Source organism: Ailuropoda melanoleuca, chromosome 10, assembly GCF_002007445.2.
Source record: "Ailuropoda melanoleuca isolate Jingjing chromosome 10, ASM200744v2, whole genome shotgun sequence".
Classification (NCBI taxonomy): Eukaryota; Metazoa; Chordata; class Mammalia; order Carnivora; family Ursidae; genus Ailuropoda; species Ailuropoda melanoleuca.
The window spans coordinates 108,240,765-108,264,401 of NC_048227.1; the positions used below are offsets into that span (position 1 = coordinate 108,240,765).

Genomic DNA, 23,637 nt, shown 5'->3' on the forward strand with positions numbered 1-23,637 from the left:
ACACAGGGTGACGGTGCCTGAGAGCCACGCCCATTTCCAGATTGAAACGCATAATTTGAAAACTAGCATGAGAAGGAGTTCCAGTGTCCTCGTGGGTTTCATGTTTTTCCCTAAAATAAGGGCACAGGGTGAGAGGCAGGCAGGCCTGACACAAGGCCGTGTTATACGTGATGAGTCCGGGGAGCTCGGGCCCTTTCCCTGAAGACACATCTCCAGTGAGAGCTGGTCCCTGGAGATAAGGCCCCTCTGGGCGGGGGGATGGAGAGGGGGGAGGGAGGAAGTGGCCCTGAGGCGGCACACGCAGGGCACACGCAGGTGTTAGGGCGCGCATCCCGCCCAGCTCCCTCGTACCCTGGTGTAGTCGCCCGCGAGGAAGGCTTGCTCGAATCCGCTGTACAAGGGCAGCAGCACCAGGAGGCGCAGGCGCCGGTCTCGAAGCAGCCTGAAGGTCGACAGCAGGGTGGACCAGAAAGGTAATTCCTTCTCCCCTTCACTTTTCTGCTGAGCGTCTTTGATGGGTTCGAGAAACACGGCTACGAGCAGGACCGCCAGGACGCCGCTCCCTGGAGGGAAGCAGAGGGCAGGTGCTGGGGTGCTCACAGGAGCCGGGGCTACCGGCTACTCCTTCTCTCCTTTGGGGCATCGGTTTCAAATCCTGGTTTAAGTGAAACGAGGCTGCGGAGCCTGAGCAGAGCCTCTGGCCTGCACCACACACCCTGCGAGATGCCCAGGTCCTCCGCGCCCCTCACCGCCGCTGTTCCCCTCGTCCTCACCCTCAGGTAACCTCCAGCAACAGCCAGTCTCCCTTCTCAGGACAAGTCCTAGGAGGTTATCGTTTGCTGAGCTTTATGTTTATTCCAAATGTGTTTACCCACAAGTCCGGGGTGGGAACTGGGGGATACTGGATGCGAGGGGATACCGCACATTCGAAGACAAGAAACAAAGCAGCTCCTTATAGGCTAAGGTGGGAACTCCCCATGGGGAACAGCTGGGGGAAAGACTGGTGATGCGCTGCTTGTGTTCGGAGAGGAAGGCTGTGAGGCGCACTGTCCCTCGTGCCACCTACGTCCAGCAACGACTGACAACGGGGGTGGGCTGGGGCCGGCAACGGCGAGGAGGAGGGACAGCCGGGGCTTTCCCTCTCATGGTGGGTGCGTTTTGAACCATGTGAATGGGCTGACTATGCAAACGCACTCTATTTAAGACATTCCCCCTGGAGGGGCCACCTGTGCCCTCCTAATCCCGCAGGTGTGACTGTCCTTCTTTCTGCACCATGCACCCCTGTGTCGTTTGGATCAAGGGCTAGCATTTACTCCTTTTCCTCTGTACCCAGAAGCCTTCTCAGTCCTTGCTGGTTTTGCGATACCTGTGCACCTGTCCCAGGTTTCTCCTCTCTGGCATCACTAATGACCCTCAGTGCTCTGGCAGCCACAGATTAATCCAGGAGCCTGATGCGTTTCCCGTTTCTCTGAAAGGCAGTGAAAACCCTTCAGAATGGTTTTCAGCCATGATTTCTAGTCCGATAGCTCAGACCCATCAGCCTCTAAAGATGGCTTCAATTATTTTTTCTCTGTGCTCCATCTTACCAGCCTGTGATACCAAGTCCGTCCTGCCACGACGTGCTGGCTGGGCATTCCTGAGACTGCCAGGTTTACAAAGCCAGCCCTCTCACAAGCTGTGGGCAGAGCTGGGGCAGGCACGCAGAGAGGAACCTCACGTGGGGGTGAGGATACAGAAATCGCATTTGCATGGCTGGGCTGTTCCTTGAGACCAACAATCCTTGACGTTTTGACTTCGGAACAGTACTTTTAATTTAGTTAATTAAAATAGAAATAAGCACACATGGGTACTGTATTGAACTTTGCAAAAGAAAAATGATGTTAATAGGAAACTATTAGACAGCCCTGTTCTGCTGTGTTTGATATCACATGAAAAATACCTGGGTACAACCCAGGTGAACACATTTTGCAGGAATGTTTATACTTTGGGAAGATACTCTTTTTCACCACAGGAAGGAGTCAGGTTTGCTGTCCCTGGGACTCCACCCTCTGTGAGCACATACCCGTGTAGATGCCCAGCAGGGTGTAGATGAGTGTCTGCGAGGGACGCTGGGTGCTGTTGGTGGACGCCGTGGCCATCAGACAGTCACTGGCTCCACAAGACAAGAGCTGCTCCTCTGGGATGGCCTCTGTGCCGTCGGAAGAAGAAAGGTGACGTGAGAACATGGGAAACCGATAGGGCAAGGGGCACGGGGAATGAATAGCTAACAGGAGCCTGGACACCCCACAGGCAAGAATCATGATAGGTCAAAGTCAGGGGGCACGGGCTTGTCTGACCACGTACTTGTCCTATGACTTTCTGGACCTGATGTAAATGCTCAGCATTTCCAAACTAATCAGGAAGGAATAAGGTACATTAACATTACAGTAGGTGTCAGAGCCCCTGGGGTCTCTTTCAGATTCATCTGTAGCCATTCCTTGACCTTGGGCAGGTCATTTCCTACCTCTTCTGAGTGTCAGTTTCCCTATCTGCTAAAATAATAAAATATGCACTGTCAATGACTCTCAGACCATATCAGAGTCTCTGGAGAGAGGGGGAAGATGTCATGGAAGAAAGAACATTTGTCATAATAGGAATCTCATCACATAGAACTTGGCTGGTGAGATCTGCAGCACAGAGAATTAAGCTCGCTTGCCTGAATGTCTTTCAAAGTAAAGCTGTTCACTCCATTTCATATCAGTCGTGTGCTAGAGACTAAACCTTAATCCCAGTTTCTGTTGCATTATTGCTGATCTTGGCAGCAGTAATGAGTATGGATGAGTATCCATCCACTAGATTGTTTCCTTTCTTCAGATGCGCTTAGCTAGTGATGACATCACATGAGAAACTGGGGAAGGAGGATTTTGGAGTTTCCCAAAGGTGGGACTTTATAGGGGATGGCAGGATGGAGGACCATATCAGAGAGATAGGGATAATCCTGGTAAGAGTCTGGAGTCAGGACCTTCCACCACACCCCACCCCAATAAAGGTTGCCTGTGAGAATCAGAGAGTTTATTTCCTCTGCCCTTGGTTTAAATCCTCAGACATCCAAGGGTGCAGACATTAAACAGATAAACACTTTATATCCACGTCTGGACAAGGTCAGGTAAAGATGTGAGTTAAGACATTAGCTGTCAAATTTTGAAATCAGTTAAGGGACAACTGGTCTTACGTGGAACATTTAAGACACTGGACAGTGGATCAATTCAGTGGGACAGTGAATCAGTTGAACCTGTTGGTCTAAAAGGATAGTGATGATTCTATGAGCCCATGTTCCACTGGCAGTAGCCCTCCATATCCCATGGGCATTGCTCTGCAAGCCCTCCCCCTGCCCCTGGAAGGGCAGGGTCAGAGTGGCTGAGGCACTTGTGGAAGAGACAGCCCCTCGGAACTACACAGACTGCCCTGAAAGAGCTGGAAACCAGGAGAGGCTGGGGCGCGGGCAGCTGCGAACCACATCTTAGGTGGTTCACCTGCCTGAGTCTTGGAATAAAGACGTGTGTAAGTGGGATAGGGGACCCTTTCAGGAGCCATCCCTGAGCCCTATTCCCTTTTACCTTGAGTGGGTGTCTGGCCAAACACCAGGGAGGAGATCAGGTTGCCCCACACACCGGATGACTGGAATATGAGAAAGAAGATGCCAAAATACTGGTTCACCACATCTCTGCCAACTTTTCCCACCTTCTCTGCTTGTGTGTTTCCCATGATGGTGAGGTACGTGCATTGAGCGGACCACAGCGGGGCTGCTCCAAGACCCAGCAGTATGGAGGTGGGAATCAAGGTGTACCTGCAAAATAAAATGCAAACATCGCCTCTTCCTCCTCCATTCTTCCCTACCTCTGTGGAGAAGGAAACTCCATGCCTCGTCTATTGTAAGCATTATTATGTTTATGGATTGGCTAGATGGATTCACCATCCGTCAGACTCAGATAAAGGACCAAACCCAGTGCCCTTTCTGGTTTAGAAGAGAAATTCACTGCCAGTGAAGTTCTTTGTGTTTGAGAGCAACTACCAACGAGCTGGGGTTACAAGTAAGGTTGGGTGGTTTTTGACTATTTCTAACAGCTAAATGTTGAAAATAACTTATTTATTTTTTGAAACATTGATTGATTTACCCTCTTCATTGAAGACTCTGCATGAAAACTCTATGGCAGTAAGAAAGAGAAGAATGTGAAGTCATCATAATCATTATGTCCTGGATGACAACAGGCATCCCTCCAGAGAGATAGATGCTTGACAGGTGTGTTCTCGGGAATGAGAGTGTGAGGCTGGTGCTCTTGGAGCTTGGTCCCGGAGGACTCCTCTCAATCAGGGAGTAAGCAGAGCTCAGCCTGGGCTCCTGCACCAGCTCTAGCCCTGCCACGTCCACTTCCTGTGATGGGGTGAGGGTATAGTGTTGGATCCATTGGTCACATTCTGCTCAATCCCCTGGAATTCACCCTGGACATCTTAGTCAGGGTCTAGCTCTCATCACTGGGGCCACAAAGGTGTCCTGGTGCAGGGGGAAGCTCAAGGCCCACAACAGACCTGAGAGAAGGTCAGGGCTGGGGACTGGGAGGAGGAGATGGGCCTAGCAAAAGGGACAGAGACATCTTGATGGGAAAAACGGGGAAGAAAGCCTCCACATTATCCTGTCCCAGAAGCAGAGAGGAATTTCAGGAAACAGCACTCATGTTAAAGGGGATACAGTGAGGCATCATGGGGCAGGTGCCAGCTGAGCGCTTGTGAGCAGCTGAACCTGAGGCCTGACCCAGAAGCAGGGTGGGAGCTGTGCGGGCTATACCAGCTGGCGTAGAAGTTGCCCAAGGAGAAGGCCACGTAACAGCACATGGAGATGACGATGGTCCACTTGCAGCCAAACTTCTTAATCAGGAGCGGCGGGAGGAACATGGAGGACAGGAGCATCCCACCATACAGCGTGCTGAGTGCCGTCACCCCCAGGCCTTCCTCACTGTACAGGCTGCTCTGTGGGGGACAAAACCGCCCTGGTCAGAGGGGCCACTGGCCAAGGGGAAAGAGCTGTAGGTCAGCACTAGGTTCCTGAGACCACCAGCAATAGGCTTTTCCTGGCCGGCGGCCCCCACCCAGCTGACAGGTGAGGCGTGGGGGGAAACCAGCACAGTCCCAACAGAGAGTCAGCTGCTACTAGAGACTGGGGAGGGGGAAAGCCCAAGGCCCAGGGTGCTGGGGTCACAGGGGAGCAGAAGGCCTCATGCCTTCTGTGACACCTGCTTTCATCTATAGGACAGCTGTGCATTCTTCCCCTTTAAAGCTGAGAAATGGGTGCTATTTTCCCCACGCAAGACCTAAAGAAGGGGACACTGTCTCCTTGTAGACTCATGCGCACAGCTAGATAGTTAGATGATCTGGAAGCTGGTACTTCAATGACTGGACTGTTCACATTCCTTCCTAGCTGCCCCCCCCAAGACAATGTCCTGCAGCAAGGGACCCTGCACAGCACAGGTGGAGCCCCTTGGTACTCCCTCACTGTCATTCTGTCCACTGTGGACCCCAAACCCTTGGGCTGAGTTCTGACTCTGCATGGCACCCACCACTTGAGGATTCTCTCTTCTCTCTTCCTTTCCTGCCCCACCCCTGGACATGCTCTGACTTTCCTTGTGCTCGCTTTCCAAAGGGTGCCCATTCTTCAAGTGCAGATCAAGGGTCTCCATGGGCCCATGGATAATGTCATCCATAGACACCTCTGCTTTGATCCTGTGCTAGAATTTCACCTGACCTCTAGCACGCACGACCTGGTGACCCATGGTGTCACCCCAGCTGATGACGATCCCTGAACTTGGGAAATGTTCTGCGTGTTCCAAATCTCTCCCGAAGCCTTGCCCAAAGCAGGCACATAGCACTATGTGTGGATTGACTGAGACTGAAAGTAACAACAGCTAGTCCCATGAAAATTCTGAAATCTGGATGGAAGATGGAGATTGAGCACTCTGCTCTGACGTGGGGGTTATCTGGAAATTTCCGCTTATGACTCTGGTTGCTAGGAGTTGGTTCAGCCTGAGCCTTTTGTTTCCTTAATACAAACATATGAGTTCCTCCTGTATTACTGAGCTCGTCTCCTCGTATTCATGAGAAGCATACAGCACTTCCATGTGCTGGAATTTCTCTTCCACCCGCAGTGCGGCTGCAAATCAGCAAGGCATGCTGGTCACTTACAATTGAATCTGACTGCAAACACTGAAAAGGAAGACAAATTTCAGCAGCCAAAGTGGGAATCAAGTTTTAAAAGCAAATTTCTTTCCTACGTGAACACCGGGGTCCAAACACCTGTGTCTGCATGTGTTAGGAGAGCAGAGCTGCAGAATACGGTGTGAGGATGAGGATGTGGGCATGTGAATCTGAATCAGGCAAGACCTGCTCCCAGAAGCAAGTAGGACATTCACTCAAGTCACTCAACAAACACATCCTTAAGCATGCACAGTAGAGGCTCTGTGCACTGCTCTAGTGAAACCAAAGGAAATGACAACAGCCACTGCTCTCTAAGAGTGCACGGTGGACAGGAGCTGACAGAGTAACACCAGCAAACAGGCCATTGCAATCGAGCCTGAGTCCTGTAAGGGAAGCTAGCCCAGTGCAGGCAGAAAGACCTTCTAGAAGGCATGAAGACCAAATGAGATCTGGAGGATGAGGGGGCAACCTGAGGAAGGGTGGGAGGTGTGGGAGGCAGGAGATATGGGGGATGAGTTTGCATGGGCCTCGTCCTGAGCTGAGAGGCAGCAGGGAACATCGAGCTGCTTTGTCCAGAGCCGTGAAGCTCTTCTGGGGAGATGAGTCTGAACAGACTGCCGGACTAGACCATGAGGAGTCCTGGCTCAGTCCTGGGCAGTAGGTCGGATCTCTAAGCCCATGGAGAGCCTGGGAAGGGAGGTAAGCTGGAGACTGGCATGTACTGCTGACTTTCATGCACAGAGCTATCCATCGATTGCCTCCTGGGTGTCGAGCACTGTCTTAGTCCGGGGACATGGTCATGGAGTAGTGACTGTCCTCCTGGCATCAGAGACTCACAGGCGTACTGCAGAGGCTGCCGTAGCACCAGGGGAGTACACACAGCTATGCCCCATCCAGACTTCGGTTCCAGGGAGCAGGGAAGGGGGAGAGGGTGACATCCAAGTGGAGATCCGAATGACCATTAGCCGCAGGAGTGAGAGGGCCACAGCTGCTGCAGGGGGAGGCTGTGTAGGTGTGTGCCTGGGTCCCGCGGTGAGTTCAGATCAGGGCTGGGACCCTGGGGATGCCTGGGACAATCTGTGTCGCCCCCTGGAGGCCTGAGAATGAAGCTAACCAGATGAAAGCAGAAGGAAATGACAGGGACAGGCAGGTGCCTCCAACCTTGCAGGGACGCAGCTGCACCAAAGGTCGCTACTGTCCATGTCATTGCATTCTTTGCTTAGGCCAGTCCTGACTGAGGGAGACATCGGTCCCAGCTAAGCCATGTTTACATATTCTGGATCAACAAGTGAGGAAATACGGCGGGTTAGGGCTGGGACAGAAGGCATGAACTGGGCGGGGGGACTGCCGCACGCCAGAGTTGGAGGTCTGCTTCCCTCACGTCTCTGGTCTTCCAAGGAAGAGGGGGTCTGAGCAATGACCGTGGTGCTTCTACCCCCGGGAGCCCAGGCGCGCTGGGGAGGACCCGGGTGTGCGGTGGGGGGGGCGCGTCTGTTCTCTCTGGGCTGCTGCCCCATGTCAACTACACTTGGAAAAAAAATAAAAAAGTAACTATCTGGGGAAATATATAGCAAAACTATTCCTTGGCAATGTGACCCCTGCCACAGCTGCTTGGAGAGGCCCGAGGAGGAAAGAGCGCCATGGGGGTCAAACTTACACAAGCACTTTGACAAGTTCACCGTGTTGCTTAAAGAGGCTTAGAATCTATATAGTTTAGTGAAACCTGATAAATTCATATTACTACCTACTACCCCAACCACAAAGCCAGTCATGAAACCATAGAACTCACAATGATTCATCCTGCGTCTCTCCCTGTAACTATCCAAAGGCAAAGAACATCTTATCGCATCACTAAGCCAAGACCCACACCCCTTGTCCAAGGGTCACGCGCACACTCTCTGCGGGGCAATCCTGCTGGACTGGGTGGGGCTCTGCGTTGCAAGCTCGCACGTAAAAACCACTGTTTGAGAGGCTTGGGGAGTGAATTGGTTCATGAGAAACCCTGCGTTCCTCGTCTTCTGTGACCATGGGGATTCCTGGAGGCCGAGAGAAAGATGTTCACTCAGAAGTGTTCTCACTTACCTGCAGGCTCTGAAGGCCTCCGTAGGCTGTAAAGAGAAGCAGGAATCCAAAAGAAACCACAAGGACATTCTTCAGGCTTCTTTCCATCTTGCTGATTAAAGATGTCAACCATCAGTTTGTTATGCAGACTCGTCGTTCCTAAGAGAAACCAATTGGGGCGTAGGAAAAGCAGTCTGTACCAAGAAGTCACATTCTCTCTCTCTCGTCTGCGTGACAGGCACAGGTGAGTTAATGGACTCGGTTATCACTGACACCGTGAAGCACCATGGGGTTATTGTTCATTCCCCTTCTCTGTGAGCTACAACAACCAGTTTCTAACAGGGCAAAAGATTAAGACTTTGATCAGCTTGTACGTACTTGCAGGTTTCCCCTATTAATTTCTAGTAGAGTCCTTACAGTAATAATGATTTGCATAGATATATGACGGTAACTTTCGCATTAAAAGAAATTGTCAATTTGCAGAATGTGGATGTACCTGAGTCTTAAAGAACAAAGTATGAATGCGAGCTTCAAGATACATAGCTCAACTTCTGAAAAAGACGTAACAGGATTGTAAGATCCAGGGGCCAAAGTATTGGTCTCTCAAAGGCTACATGATTTTGTAACACCGCAACAATTAAAAAACAAACGAAGCCACAACACCTCTTGAGTATAGCATTTTATAATTTACAAAGGACTTTACATGCATCATTTTATGTTGTCCCCAGGGGAGCTGTGATAATTGTCACTGGAACTCTCAGACATTACTAGACAGGGAGCTGAACTTCAGTACAGGTCACAGATTTTGGATTTTTGGAAGAGAGCAATACTGTCCAAGAGAACTTTCTGCACTGTCCCTGGCAGCCACTCGAAACATGGCTATAGTGCAATTGAGGAACTGAACTCATCACTGCACTTAATTTTAATTAATTTAAATTTAAATAGCTACCTGTCGCGGTGCCTACCATACTGGGTAGCACCCGTCTGGTTTTAAACAACTTAACCATATCTCACAGCTAATAAGCAAAACCACTTGTTTACCCAATTGTTCGTTCAATTCTTTCGTTCAGTTGTTGGTGAACTTGATGTTTGAAGATTGTTTCCAAAGTTCCGTGAAATCAGCGATTTTTATTTTATTTGCACCTGTAAGAAAAACCTCACGGTGTTGGTGAGCCTAACATGGTTAGGTTACCATGGTTACATGGATGGCAGCACCATCCATGGGAGTATGTCATTCTGTTTGAAGAGCACGATAAAGCCCTTGCAGCTTAATTTAGTCTTGTGAAAATAAAATTTTTAGGAAAATAATGGTTTTATGTGCAGACAAAACGTGGATTGTCATACTTACTACAGATATGCAAGCAGCATTGTCCCATAAAAGACATCAACATGGAAACAAATGAGACCTGTGGGTTCAAACACTAGCCCGGTCACTTCTCTGCTGGGGAGTCTCATGGGAATCACACCACCTTCCAAACCCACTTTCCTCTTGAAAAAGGAGAGTTGCAAAAGTTCAGGAAGCTAATAATTGTGAAAGCCCCCGAAATAGCCCTAAAACGTAGTCATCACCAGGAAATATTAGCTGGCTAAGATGACATTTTAACTTTCAGAGAAAATACCACTTGGAACAGTTTTTAAAGAAATCTAATACTTAGTATAACATTCACTTTTTCACACCAATCTTATCAATTAATGAACTCTGGCTTCTTTTTTTATTTCCAGCAACATTCTAGCTTACTTCAGCGCCGGCCTGTCCATAACTATTCACAATTGACTTCCACTCCGATTTTAGAAGACCCAACTGAGGTTTTCTTCCGTCACCCACTGTGAAACATACCCGACCCACCTGCTGGGATTTGCTCACTGACTCCGGGGAGCAACTCCAGGGAGCTGCCGCTCTAGCTCTGTGCTTATGCCTCGAAGCCTCAGTCGGCTCCTGTCTTTGCAAGCCACGTCCGTCCCTGCCCCTCTAGCTGTCCTTCTGGTCGTCAGGAGTTCACATGGAAATAACGGCTTTCATACTATCTGCTTCCACTTTCCCTCCTGGTTCTTCCCTTTTATCCCTCATAATAGCGACTTCTTAAACGAACAGTATTTTACAATCTGCCTTGGCTCTCTAGCAGAACGAAATGCTCCCCCCGCCCAGTTTCAGTGAGAAATAGTTCACATATATCGCTGTGTAAGTTTGAGGTATGCGGCATGGTTTGATTTACATCTATTGTGAAATGATTACCGCGACAGGTCCAGCTCCACCCACCTTCTCATGTAGATACAATAAAAAGGAAAGAGAGGAAAGAGAAAAAAACCCACATTTTTTTGGTGATGAAGTCTTAGGATTTAAAAACGTCCCTCTATTTCCTAGACGTACATCCAGCAGTGTTACCTGTAGTTGTCATGCTCTGCCTCACATCTCTAGTAATTATTGATCTTGTAATTGGAATTTTGTGCCTTTTGTCCACCTTCCTCTATTTTCCGTTCACCCTCTGTTGCTGGTACCCACAAGTCTGATTTTTTTTTTCTGTGAGTTTGGTTTTTAAATTTTTTAAATTTATTTTTTAAGATTCTACATGTAAGAGAGATCATACAGTATCTGTCTTCCCTTGTCTTATTTCACTAAGCATAATGCCTTCGGAGTCCACACATGTTGTCACAAATGGTAGGAGTTCCACATTTTTTATGGCTGAATAATGTTCCATTGTATCTATATATGCAACTTGCCTATCCATTCATTCACTGATGGATGCCTAGATTGCTCCCATGTCTTGGCTATGATAAATAATGCTGCTGTGAACATGGGGGTGCAGGTACATTTTCGAGTTAGGATTTTCATTTTTTTTAAAGATTTTATTTATTTATTTGTCAGAGACAGAGAGCACAAGCAGGGAGAGCCGCAGGCAGAGGCAGAGGGAGAAGCAGGCTCCCCACTGAGTAAAGAGCCCAATGAGGGACTCGATCCCAGAACTCTGGGATTATGACCTGAGCTGAAGGCAGACGCCTAACCATCTAAGCCATCCAGGCATCCCAGTGTTTTCATTTTCTTTGGATATACACCCAGAAGTGAGATTGCTAGATCATACCGTAGTCCTATTTTTAACTTTTTGAGGAACCTCGATTCTGTTTTCCACAGTGACTGCACCAATTTACATTCCTACCAACAGTGCACAAGGGATCCTTTTCTCCACATCCTTGACAGCTTTTGTTATCTCTTGTCTTTTTGATGATGGCCATTCTAACAGGTGTGAGGTGATATCTCATTGTGGTTTTGATTTACATTTTTGTGATGATTCGAGATATTGTGCATTTTTCATGTACCTGTTAGTTTTTGGTGTATCTTCTTTGGAGAAATGGCTGTTCAGGTCCTTGTCCATTTTAAAATTCTTTTTTGTTTGTTTGTTTTTTGCTATTGAGTTGTATGCATTCTTTATGTATATTAGATATTAATCCCTTATCAGATATATGGTTTGCAAATATTTTTCCCCTTCCATAGGTTTTCTTTCCACTTTGTTGATGGTTTCTTTTGCTGTTCAGAGCTTTTTAGTTTGATGTCATTCCACTCATTTACTTTTGATTTTGTTGTTTGTACTGTAGGCATCACATCCAGAGCTTTAGTCCTGTGTTTTCTTCTAGGAGGTTCATGGTGGCAGGTCTCATATTTAAGTCTTTAATCCATTTTGAGTTAATTTTGTGCGTGAAATAAGATATGGGCCCAGTTTCATTCCTTTACATGTGAATATCCAATTATCCCAGCACCATTTATTAAAAAGACTGTCTTCTCTCCATTGAGTATTCTTGACTCCCTGTCAAAGATTAGTTAACTTTATAATGCTTGGGTTTATTTCTTACTTCTGTTCCATGGGTCTATTCATCTGTTTTATGCCAATACCATACTCTTTTGATGAATATTGCTTTATAGTATAGCTTGAAATCAGGAAGTGTGATGTTTTCTGCTTTATTCTTAGGATTTCTTTGGCTTTGGGGGGTCTTTTGTGGTTCCATATGAAATTTTAAGAGGTTTTTTTTTTCCTGCTTCTATAAAAAATGTCTTTGGAAACCTGATAGGAATTGACTTAAACCTATAGGTGGCTTATGGTATCACTGACATTTAAACTATATGAATTCTTCCAATCCATGAATGTGGGATACTTTTCCATTTATTTGTGTTCTCTTTGATGTCTTTCATCAATGTCTTGTAGTTTTCAGAGTACAGATCTTTCACCTCCTTAAATTTATTCCTAAATATTTTATTGTTCTTGATGTTACTGTAAGTGGGATCAATTCCAATTATTCTTTTTCTGAAAATTTGTTGTTGATGTATAGAAATGCTACTTATTTTCATATGTTGATTTTGTATCCTGCAACTTCACTGAATTCATTGGTTAGATCTAATAGTTTCTTGGTTGAACCTTTAGGATTTTCTCTATATAAGATAATGTCCTTTAAAAATAGAGACAATTTTACTTCCTGCTTTTTAATTCTGACACCTTTTATTTCTCTTTCTTGCATGATTGCTCTGGCTAGGACTTCTAGTACTATGTTGAATAGAAGCAGTGAGAGTGGACACCATTGTCTTCTTCCTTATATAACCAGAGGAAAAGTTTCAACCTTTCACCATTGAGCATGGTATTAGCTATGGGCTTGTCATATATGGTCTTTATTATGTTGAGATATGTTTTTTCTATGCCTAACTTGTGAAGAATTTTTATTGAGAATAAATGTTGAATTGTCAAATGCCTCTTCTGCTACTATTGAAATGATCGATTCTTTTCTCTCATTCCATTGATGTGATGCATCACAATGATTGATTTATGCATGTCCAACTATCCATCCTCACATTCCAAACGGTAAATCCTAGTTGTTCATGGTGAATGGTCCTTTTAATGTGCTGCTGAATTTGTTTTGCTAGTATTTTGTGGAAAATTGTTGCACTGATATTCACCAGGGATATTGGCCTGTAGTTTTTTTTTGTTTGTTTGTTTTTCTGGCAGCAACCTTTTTTGGATTTGGTATCAGGGTAATGCTGACCTCATAAAATGAGTTTGGGAATGGCCCCCTTCCTTGATTTTTTGGAAGAGCTTGGGAAGAATTGGTATTAATTCTTCTTTGAATGTTTGGCAAATTCACTGATAAAGCCATCTGGTCTTGGGTTTTTCTTCATTGGGAAATTTTTTATTACGGAGTCAATCTCCTTACTAGTAATTTTTCTGTTCATACTTTTTTATTTCTTCCTTATTCAGTCTTAGTAATTTATAGATTTCTAAAAAATTTTCCATTTTTATTAGGTTGTCCAGTTTGTGGGCTTACAGTTGCTTATCCTTTGAATTTCTGTAGTATCCATGGTAATGTCTCCTTTCCTATTTATAATTTAGTTGATTTTGGTCCTTTTTCTTTTTTCTTTGGTTAGATGAGGGTTTGTAAATATTATCATTTCAAAGAACCAAGTCTTACTTTGGTTAATCTTTTCTATTGTTTTTCTATTCTCTATTTCATTTATTTCTGCTCTAATCTTTACTATTTCCTTTCTTCTAACTTTGTATTCAGTTTGTACCTTAAAGCATAAAGATTGGTTGCTTATTTGGGATCTTTCTTGCTTCTTAATATAGGCATTTATTGCAATGAACTTTGCTCTTAGAACTGTTTTTCTTGCACCCCACAAGTTCTGATATGTTGCATTTCCATTTTTGTTTGTCTCAAAAAACTTTTTTATTTCTCCTTTAATTTCTTTTTTGATCCATTGGTTGTTATGGTGAGTGTTGTTTAATTTTCATGTTTTCATAAATTTTCCAGTTTTCCTTTCATTATTGATTTCTGGGTTCATGACATTTTGGTCAGAGAAGATACTTGATATTATTTCAACCATTTAGAATTTGCTCAGACTTGTTTTGTGGTCTAACTTCTAGTTTATCCTAGAAAATGATCCATGTGCTCCTGAGAAGAATGTGTATTCTGTTGTTGGATAGAATGCTCTGCATATGTCTATTAGGGGCATTTGGTGTATAATGTTTTTCAAATCTGTTGTTCCCATATTGATTCTCTGTATGATCCCTCCATTGTTGAGAATAGGGTATTAAAGTCCCCCACTAGTATCGTATTCCTGCTGATTTCTTCTTTCAGCTCTGTTAGTTTTCACTATATATGTTTAGGTGCTCCAATGTTGAGTGCAGAAATATTATATATAACAATATCACAATTGTTGTATCTTTTTGTTGTATTGACATTTTTATCACCATTTAATAATCTTCTTTGTCTTTTTTTTTTACCATTTTTAGTTTAAAGTCTGTTTTGTCCAATATAGATATAGCTACCTCTGCTTTTTTTGTTGTTGTTGTTTCATTTGCTTAAAACATCATTTTCCATCCCTTCACTCTGTCTGTGTCTTTACAGCTAAAGTGAATCCCTTCTAGACAGCATACTGTTATATCTTGTTTTTTTTCATCCACCCAGCCGTTCTATGTCTTTTAATTGGAGAATTTAATCCCTTTATGTTTAAAGTGATTACTGATAAGTAAGAACTCACTGTTGTCCTTTTGTTAATTGTTTTCTGGTTGTTTTATAAATGGGTTGTTCCTTGCTTCTTATCATACTGCTTTTTTTGTGTTTTAATGTCTTTTGGTAATATAAGATTTGACTTCTTTATCATGTTCTTTTGTACATTTACTACAGGATTTTCCCCTGTGGTTATCATGAGGCTGACATAAAATATCTTAAAATTATAACTTCTTATTTTAAACTGATCATAACTCAACTCCAATAAAATTCATAAACGTCATAGTTTTACTTCTCCTCCCCTTCACATTTTAGCTTATTGCTATTGCAATTTATATTTTTTATATTGTATAACTGATAACAGACTATTGTAATTATGGTTATTTTTAATATTTTCATTTTTTAACTACTTTTAAACTAGAGTTGTAAGTGAATTATGCAACACTATTAACATATTGCAGAATCTAACCATGGCTATATATTTATCATTACCAGTGAGGTTTACACTATCTTTTTATGTTTTTATTGATGTTAATAGCATTCTTTTCCTTCATTCAGAGAATCCCTTTAACATTTCTTTTTTTTTTTTAAGATTTTATTTATTTATGTGACAGAGAGACAGCCAGCGAGAGAGGAACACAGCAGGGGAGTGGGAGAGGAAGAAGCAGGCTCCCAGCGGAGGAGCCCGATGTGGGACTTGATCCCGGAATGCCGGGATCACGTCCTGAGCCGAAGGCAGACGCTTAATGACTGCGCTACCCAGGCACCCCCCTTTAACATTTCTTTTAAGGCAGGTCTGGTGGTAATGAACTCTCTTGGCTTTTGTTTGTTTAGTAAAGTTTTTATTCCTCCTTCGTTTCTGAAGGACAGCTTCACCAGGTATAGAATTCCTGGTTGACAGTTATTTTCTTTCAATATTTTGCATATGTCATTCCATTTTCTCCTAGCTTGAAAAGTTTCTACTGAGAAATCTGTTTCTAGTCTTATGGGGCTTCCTTTGTAATTTTTATCTTTTCTTTTGCTGCTCTTAAATTTTTTTTTTGGTCTTTGTTGATAATTTAATGTGTCTATGTTGATAATGTTGATAATACAATGTGTCTCAGTCTAGCCTTAATTGGTTTCAACTTATTTGGGATCCTTTGGACGTCAAAGATCTGGACGTCCATTTCTCTCCTTAGGTTTGGGAAGTTCTCAGCCATTGTTACTTTAAATATGCTTTCTGGTCCTTTCTCTTTCTCTTGCCCTTCTTGAATTTCCATAACGTGAATATTGTTTCTTTTCATCATGTTCTGTAATTCCCATACGCTTTCTTCACTCTTTCATTCTTTTTACTTTTTGCTCCTCTGACTGAATAATTTCTAATGTCCTGTCCTCCAGGTCATTGATTCTTTATTCTCCTTGGTTGAGTCTACTTTTAAAACCTTCTACTGAATTTGTCAGTTCAGTTGCTGTATTTTTTTGACTCCTGGATTTCATTCGTTTGTTTGTTTTGATGGTTGCTATTCCTTGTTGAACTTCCTATTTTGTTCATGCATTGTTTCCTAATTTCGTTTAGTTGTCTGTCTGTTTTCTTGCAGTCCACTAAACTTCCTTAAGAGGATTGTTCTGAATTCTCTGTCCAACAGTTCATAGATCTCCATTTCTTTAGGGTCAGTTATTGGAGCTTTATTAGTTTCCTTTGGTGGTGTCATACGCACCTGATTTTCATGATCCTTGATTCATTACATTGGTATCTGTGCACCTGAGTAATTGAGCTCTTCTTCTAGACGTTACAGGTTTGCTTTGGCAGAGACAGCTCCTCATCAGTCAGCTCTGTTTGGGTTTCTGGGTGTGTCTGCTGATAATGTCCTTGCAGAGATGGGCTCTGATATAGTGATCTATTTTTGGCAAGGCAACTTTTCCAGCTCTGTGGATAGGAGCTGGGGTTGTGCTATTGGCTGAGAAAAGTTGACTAGGACTGCTGGTTTGGTTCCCTACCAAAGCGAGGCTGTAGGATGGGCTCCACAGTTGGCTGGATTCTCTGGTCAGGTTCACTAGATGGTCAGGACTGGGTACTACATTCAGTACTAGATAGGGCTATGAATTAGTTTCCCTGACTTGGCAGGACAGCAGGACCAGAGCCTGTATAGCTCATGGGTTGGGGACCTGAATCAGGCCAGAATTCCCTGGTCAGTTGAGGCCCTGGTTTTGCTCTGCAGATGGGGGGAAATCACTGACTGGTCTCTGTTCCAGTGGCACTGTACGTAGGACTATTGAATAGGCTATGCAACTTCCCGTGTGCTTTGTTTAGGTTGCTTACAGGCTGAAGGCTGTATTCAGTGATGAGCTGGGCTATGAATTAGATGTGCAGGGATGGCCAGGAACAGCAGGAGATGCAGCTCTAAAGCTGATAAAGTTCTTCACTTCTTGTCTTAACTGAAGCCAACCCACACCCCAAGTTCCCTGGAAGAATAGGGCCACTAGCTTTGCCCTGCAAACTGCAGCTATGCCTGCCCTTCTCTCCACTCTAGCACTGCTGGTCACACAGCTTCCAGGAGTTGTCACCAAGCCCTCTGGTTATATGGGGCTGGAAGACACTCTGCACAGTGGGTGGGGCCATGTCTCAGCCCCTACGCCTGCAAGGGAAGGGGAAAAGCTGCTCTTAATTTCCCAAACAAGCTCTCTGGTTGGGAGAGGCTGGGAGCGACCCTGGGACTTGGCCATGTATTCATTTCCTTGCTTGTGTGCAGCAAGGAAGTGTCCACGCTCGGTACTGGCTTTGCTCTGGGGGCAATTAGCTCTGCCTGCTTGCTTCTCAGCTCATGCACAGCGGGGCTGCACAGCCTCCAGGAGCTCTTGCCAGTCCTTTTGGCCAGATGGGGCTGGAAGGCACTCTTCACAGGGGGTGGGGCTGTCTCAGCCCCCATGCCTGGGCAGGAGCTGCTGCAGGCTACTCTCAATTTCCCAAACAAGCTGTCTGGTTGGGAGGGGCCGAGAGCTACCCTGGGACTTGGCTGTGTATAGATCTCCCTGCTGTGCGCTGCTCAGGAAGCCCCCACGTTCAGTGCTGGCTTTGTTCTGGGGGCCTTTAGCTCTGCCCTTGGCTGCGGCACCGCGGGGCTACACAGCTTCCAGGAATTGTTGCCAGTCCTTCTGCTCAAACGGGGCCAGAAGGCACTCTCCACAGTGAGCGGCGCTGTGACTCAGCACCCTGCCCGGGCACGGGCAGACTGGGCTCTAGGGCTGGCAGAGCTCCTTGCTTGGGGATCCAAATCAGGCAGATCTGCGCCCCACTAAGTTCCCTGGTCAGACCGTACCCCCGACTTGGTTTTGCAGATGAACAAGATCTCTCGTGGGGATGACTACTTGGGCACTGCAAATATGAACTTTGGTCTGTCCAGATCCCAGGGCTGGTTGTGGCAAGCCCCACCCCCCTTCTCCCTCACAGTCAAATTCCCAGTGGTTGAGTCTTGCACATTCCCCTGCAATCCCCATGGTATGAAATCAGATTAAGGGCTCCCACAAAATGACCCACACTGCTGGGGAGGCTAGTTGTTACCCCGGGTTCCCTTTTCCCACTGGATGGACCAGAGGCTCGGGGGAGACATCTCCACGTGGGGCTGTGCTGGGCTGGGGGAGGAGCAAGTGGTCAACGTGTGGCGGTGTGGCGGCTTCTCTTACCTGGCTGACGCGGTCTGTCCTGGTCCCTGAGGTGCAGGCGGTGCTTCAGCCTCAGGCCCGTGCTCCAGGCTCCTCTCAGGGCGCTGTTCTCTGATAGTTGTCAGCTGTTCTTGTGAGAGGGAATGAAGTCAGGGACATACATAGGTATGTCGCCATCTTAGTGATGTCACTCTCCCAAAATATTTCTTAAGAGATGCCCGCCAGGACCATGCCCAAACCGTCATGTGATGAGGACAAGTTTAGTTGAAGCCACAAAGCTTTCCTCATAATTAGAGGGACCCAGCCTCAGAAGTGTGTGTCCACTAAGTTATACATTCCTGCAGATACGTGGTTGGGATGGGGATGGGAATGGGGAATTCCAGAAATCCAAAAGCTGTTTGGACTTGTCAGCCAGTGTCAGCACTGTTAGCAATGCATGACTGGCACCATGAACCCCGGGCCACGGGGAGCTTCGAACAGCTGGAAACTTAGATATAAATGGCTCAAAATACCAATGATCACTTCATTCCTCACAATTAACATCGACACCTTATCACTTTGAGGAAGAGAGATGATTTCGTAGATCTGTTTGAGTCCTCACCATCACTTACTGGGTATTACATGAAAGACCCCTCAGGCACGTGGCTGAGAATGAAGGTTCTGAGACTCAGGGGGTGACAGGCAGGGGATTTACCAGCCACTAGATGCCACTGTTTTGCCGACACTGAGCTCGGCCAAAGCTCCCGGAGGGCTGTGTCCTACATCAGTAAACGTCCTGTGACGAAGCTAAGCTCAGCCTCAATTCCAAGGAAGTCTCATCAGGGATTTGCTCCTTTGAAGAAATTACTTATAAAGGCAAGTTAATATCAACTTTCTTGACATTTAGACCCGATATCTTTGTTAATAAAAGCAGCACGGCACAAATTCAAATTTGTCCTATTCATTATTATACTTATTCATTAGCTATACTTTCTTCTAATAAAGATGAACAATGTATTTGTAAGGAAGGGAGCCAATTATTGCTTACGTTTGGAATTCTTACACTTGGAAAATAAATGTATTTGGTGATTTTTGTTCTTTTTTTAAAGTAAGAGCAATTTATATTCTCTCAACTCTGGCTTCAGAAAGCATTCTGTTAACCTCTTAGCAAGTGTTTCAAAACAGCGGAAGCCTCACAGGGGCAGCTGGCCTGCTGGCTGGTGGGTGAGGCCGGTGGCCGTGAGGACGGAGCTGGCCACAGTGCTCTGGAGGCGGGTGGGGGTCCTCCTGGATCCCGTCCTCCCCCAGCAGAAGCCCCTTCAGCTCCTTCCCATCACTTCTCAGAGAGCAGAGCCCCTCCTCAGAACAAACTCAGCGGAATCAGGGCCCAGAGAGAGACCTGAAATATTCCGAAATATGTTTACACTCGCAGTGCTCACAAAGTGTATCAGCCCCGGGAGCTGTGCTGAGATCCTGGCTCTTCCCTGCCCCCAGGTCCCTCACAAGCATTTCCACTTGGGCCACGTGAGCGGCGGGACTGCAGCCTGCATCTCAGCAGGAATCTGCCGAGCTCCACAAGCCACCGTGTCTGCAAAGGCCAAACCCGGCATCTTGTCCCAGAGAGAAGGAGACAGGCAGGATGCGGGGAGCACTTGGGATGCCCTACACGTGCCCTGCCAGCATCGCAACATGAAGGAGTTGGAGAGGGTCCTCACGCCATTCTCCCGTATTTGAGAGGCGAGGGAGGCGCCCGGCTTAGCGCACACTCGTGTGTGCCCATGTATTCACACACACCTCTTTGTTTTCCAAGTGCACGGTCCCTTTCCCTCTGATGGAGGGAAAGCTACTTGCCCGGGCCTGCCCTGTGCCAGAGACGACTCTGGGTGCCGAGACCACCGCTCCGATGGTCAGCAAGGGCCCGGTCCCACGGAGGCTTAGTACCGTTGGCGGGAACAGACAGTAAACCACAAAGCAAAAAGAGAAATCACACCAGTTCAGATGGGATACACACTGTCCCCCAAATAAAGCAGGTAACGTGACAGAACGGATGGGGAGGGTGATCACATCGGCCCCCCGCCCCACATCTCCACGAAGGTGACAGAGCCCACCATTCATGCAGCTGCTCAGCTCTGCAGCGGCTGAGCCCGACCAGTCTGCTCCCCACAGAAAGTGAAAGTTCCAGCCCCGCAGCTCTCAAGCCCAGCAGACCAGAGCCCGAGGCCCTCTGATTGCACAGGGTCCCGCTGAGCCCAGGCAGCAGCTAGGAAAGCTGGACCCGTAACTGGGACAGCCAAGGGCCAAACGCACATTTGCCCACGATCCCCCGAAGAGGGCAAAGTGGTGATTATGCCAGAATGTTCTGGGTAGTTCTCAATCCATTATTTTGTCTGCACAGGCAGAGCTGCAGGATGTAAAATTACCTTGGTAAATCTCCAGAGATAATTGTGTGCCTTTGATCCCACAGCACACAGATATCCAGGAAGTTTGAATTACGTCTGTCCAGACTAAACAACGCCCCGCGTGACGATTTTACCTAGTTTTGTGCCTCCTTAGTTGCCGTCATTATCCTGGCATATGCCTTCATAGATCTTGGAGGATGCTGGACATTTTCCTGGTTTGCTTTTGGTGGCAAGGAGAATGACTGACTTCTCCAAAGCACGTTGGGAAATCATTCACAATACCTGCTTCGCTTCAGCAAGTGGCATAACCTGTTTGCAACTACAGGTCCCCGCGGCTGCTTATCTGGGAACTACTTGACTCTCTGGGGAAGATTGGCCAGCAAGATGTGGAAAGGCAGACTGGGACAGAGCCTGGTGTGGCTGAGAACATTTTATGAAGACTTCTACTGAAGTCTTGGTTTTTGCACAAAAACAGCATAAGCTCATTTTAATTAAAAAAAAAAGATCTCTTGGAATTTAAGAAACAAAACAAATCAACAAATAAAGAAAAAAGAAACACACCAAAAACCCCCAGACTCTTAACGGCAGAGAACACACTGGTGACTTTGGGGGAGGGGGAGAGGCGGGGATTCGGGGTACACGCATGGGGACAGGCACTGTGTAGGGTGGAGAAGGGTCGACTCACTATGTCGTACACCTGAAACTACTATAACACTGTGTTAATTATACTTCAATAAAACAATTAAGAAATTAAAAGAGTTAAAAAAAAGAGAGAAAAAACATGCCCATATGGGCATATATGAGTACAAACACACACACATGCGTGTGTCAAACCCTCCTGGACAACAGAAGCGTGGAAGTTGGGGGCATGTGTCCTCTATTTGATGTCCCTGTTTACTATTCCCATGTTTTTAGAAAAAGCATTTAATTTAAAAAAGAATAAAGGTTTTTAAAGGAAAGCAGACTTATATAAAGAAATTTTGTTATAAAGAACTCTAAACATTAAACCAAAACTCCAAATTATGTTTGGGCCTCTGATTTAATCATTAACCTGTTCACCTCTTAGCTTCTCTTGAATGTTCTTGGGCCGCACCTGCTCGCAAAGCCAGTGGTTTACGAAGCGAATGCAAACAGGCCCCCAGGTATCTGCCACCTGCTCACAGCTTCCGGGGCTTCCGGACCGAGCCTCACTCTGTCCCCCGCCCCGCCCCGAGTGCCGCCGTGCAGGCCATCCTTCGGAAGTGTGGCGATGCTACCTCTGTGATCACTTAGCCTCCAGCTGGTTCCACATAGGATCAGCAGCTTCCGGGGAGGCCTGGGACGTGTGGTTGGGCCCCTGGAGGCAGCCTGGCAGCCAGCTGTGCAGAGGGCTCCCCCGTGTTCTGCTCCCGTTCCCTGAGTCTGGCTCCACACTGGCCGCAGAGCGATGTGCGGTGGATAGAGGGCAGGGCCCCCTCCCAGCCTGAGACCTGTGCGAGGGCCTGCCCTCAGTGGCGGCCGGCACGACTGACCGGTGTTCTCTGCCCCCGAGGATCTGCTGACCCCCGGCTGGGAGGGGACTATGTACCTCCTTGTGCCGTTGGTGAAGAGGCCGCTTGTGCCCTGTGACGGGACGCGCGGCGGGACCGCAGGCCATCATGGGTCGGGAGTGCACTTTTGTTCCGAGCGGGGGACATCAGGCTGATGATGTGTTTTGAGAACCGGGAGGGATTGTGACTCACAGGTGAGGAAGGGTTCTGTGCTTACAGCGTATCGCCTGCAGGGCAGCTCGGCCCCCGCGCGCCCCGCGTTCCCAGGCAGTACGCCCCGCGGGTGTGAACCCAAGAATCTCTGCACAGAGATGTCTCCCGAGTGTTCTTAGCCCGCCGAGAGCGGGCAGCGCACCGCTGCGTCAGCTGGCCTTCTGAACCTGACAGCGGGTCTGCCCCTGGACGCGGGACCGAGTTTTCTTGGGAAAATGGGCTGTGTGTGTGGGGGGGGGTTCTACAAGCAAAATCGGGTTTTCTCCGAGTAATCCCTAATATCCTGGCTTTTTAAACTGGTGTGTCCAGTTGATATCACGGTATTTCACTGCACCCCCGTGGGCGTGGCTCGAGCTGTTTTGTCAAGTGTGTTGGGAGCAAGGACGTAGGGGGAAGCCCACGTTCCTGGCTTTCACTCTAGTTTCTCGTCTGCATCTTTCCCTCGCCCTCCCCAGCCGCTGTGCACCAAGCAGCTTGTCCTCCCTGCCTCCACAATGCGGTTCTTGCGTGTTCTGAGAGCTGCGTGCTTGACCCCTGCTCGGCAGCTCTTCCCCCCGTGCCGTCCATTGCACTGAGTAGCCTCCGGTCCTCAGGGTCTACAGCAGAAAATGCGACTTACAGTTTAAAAAGAAACCCACAGAAAAGCCTTCCCCTGCTGCGGTCAAGGTGGCCGGGGTTTGAAAGTGTCCATGCAGGTCCCTACAGCCTCCCCAGGCTCATGCGTCTGCAGGAGCTGCGGTGCTTGGCAGGGCGGCCGGGCTGAGGAGCTGGGGCTCGCCCGGCATCTGACCGTCCGCAACCGGGTGTCCTGGGGTCTGACCGGCGTGTGCGCCTGGGTTTGGCCTCAGAGTGCAGTAAATATTTTTGGATTTGGAACATAGACTCCAGCAAATAAGAGAATGTGTGACTTGTGAGTATAACCTTCCCAGAAGGGACTGAACATTCTGTGAGATTCACTATAAAATCATTCACAGAAGTGTCCTGGTGTCTGGAAGAGCCAATTTATTGTTGAAACATTTGCAAGTTACTGTACTTCTGGTGTCCTAAGTGAGGATTGGGGTCGCTTGCTGGAAGTTCGCCCTTCTTAGCACGCTCTTGCAGTAAGTAAG

The 23,637-nt window shown here is 47.0% G+C and overlaps 1 protein-coding gene across 1 annotated transcript in view; it reads right to left on the reverse strand.

Annotated features, from left to right (window-relative positions):
• Positions 1 to 21,037, reverse strand: part of UNC93A (unc-93 homolog A) — a 33,743-nt gene extending 12,706 nt beyond the window's left edge. The window contains exons 1-7 of the mRNA XM_034670803.1: positions 20,921 to 21,037; positions 18,430 to 18,533; positions 8,308 to 8,445; positions 4,823 to 5,004; positions 3,597 to 3,826; positions 2,063 to 2,188; positions 352 to 563 (exon numbers count right to left, since the gene is read on the reverse strand). Coding sequence (XP_034526694.1) covers positions 352 to 563; positions 2,063 to 2,188; positions 3,597 to 3,826; positions 4,823 to 5,004; positions 8,308 to 8,394 — 837 coding nt within the window. The 5' untranslated portion in view covers positions 8,395 to 8,445; positions 18,430 to 18,533; positions 20,921 to 21,037. The remainder of the gene's footprint in view (positions 1 to 351; positions 564 to 2,062; positions 2,189 to 3,596; positions 3,827 to 4,822; positions 5,005 to 8,307; positions 8,446 to 18,429; positions 18,534 to 20,920) is intronic.
• Between the last annotated feature and the right edge of the window lie 2,600 nt (positions 21,038 to 23,637).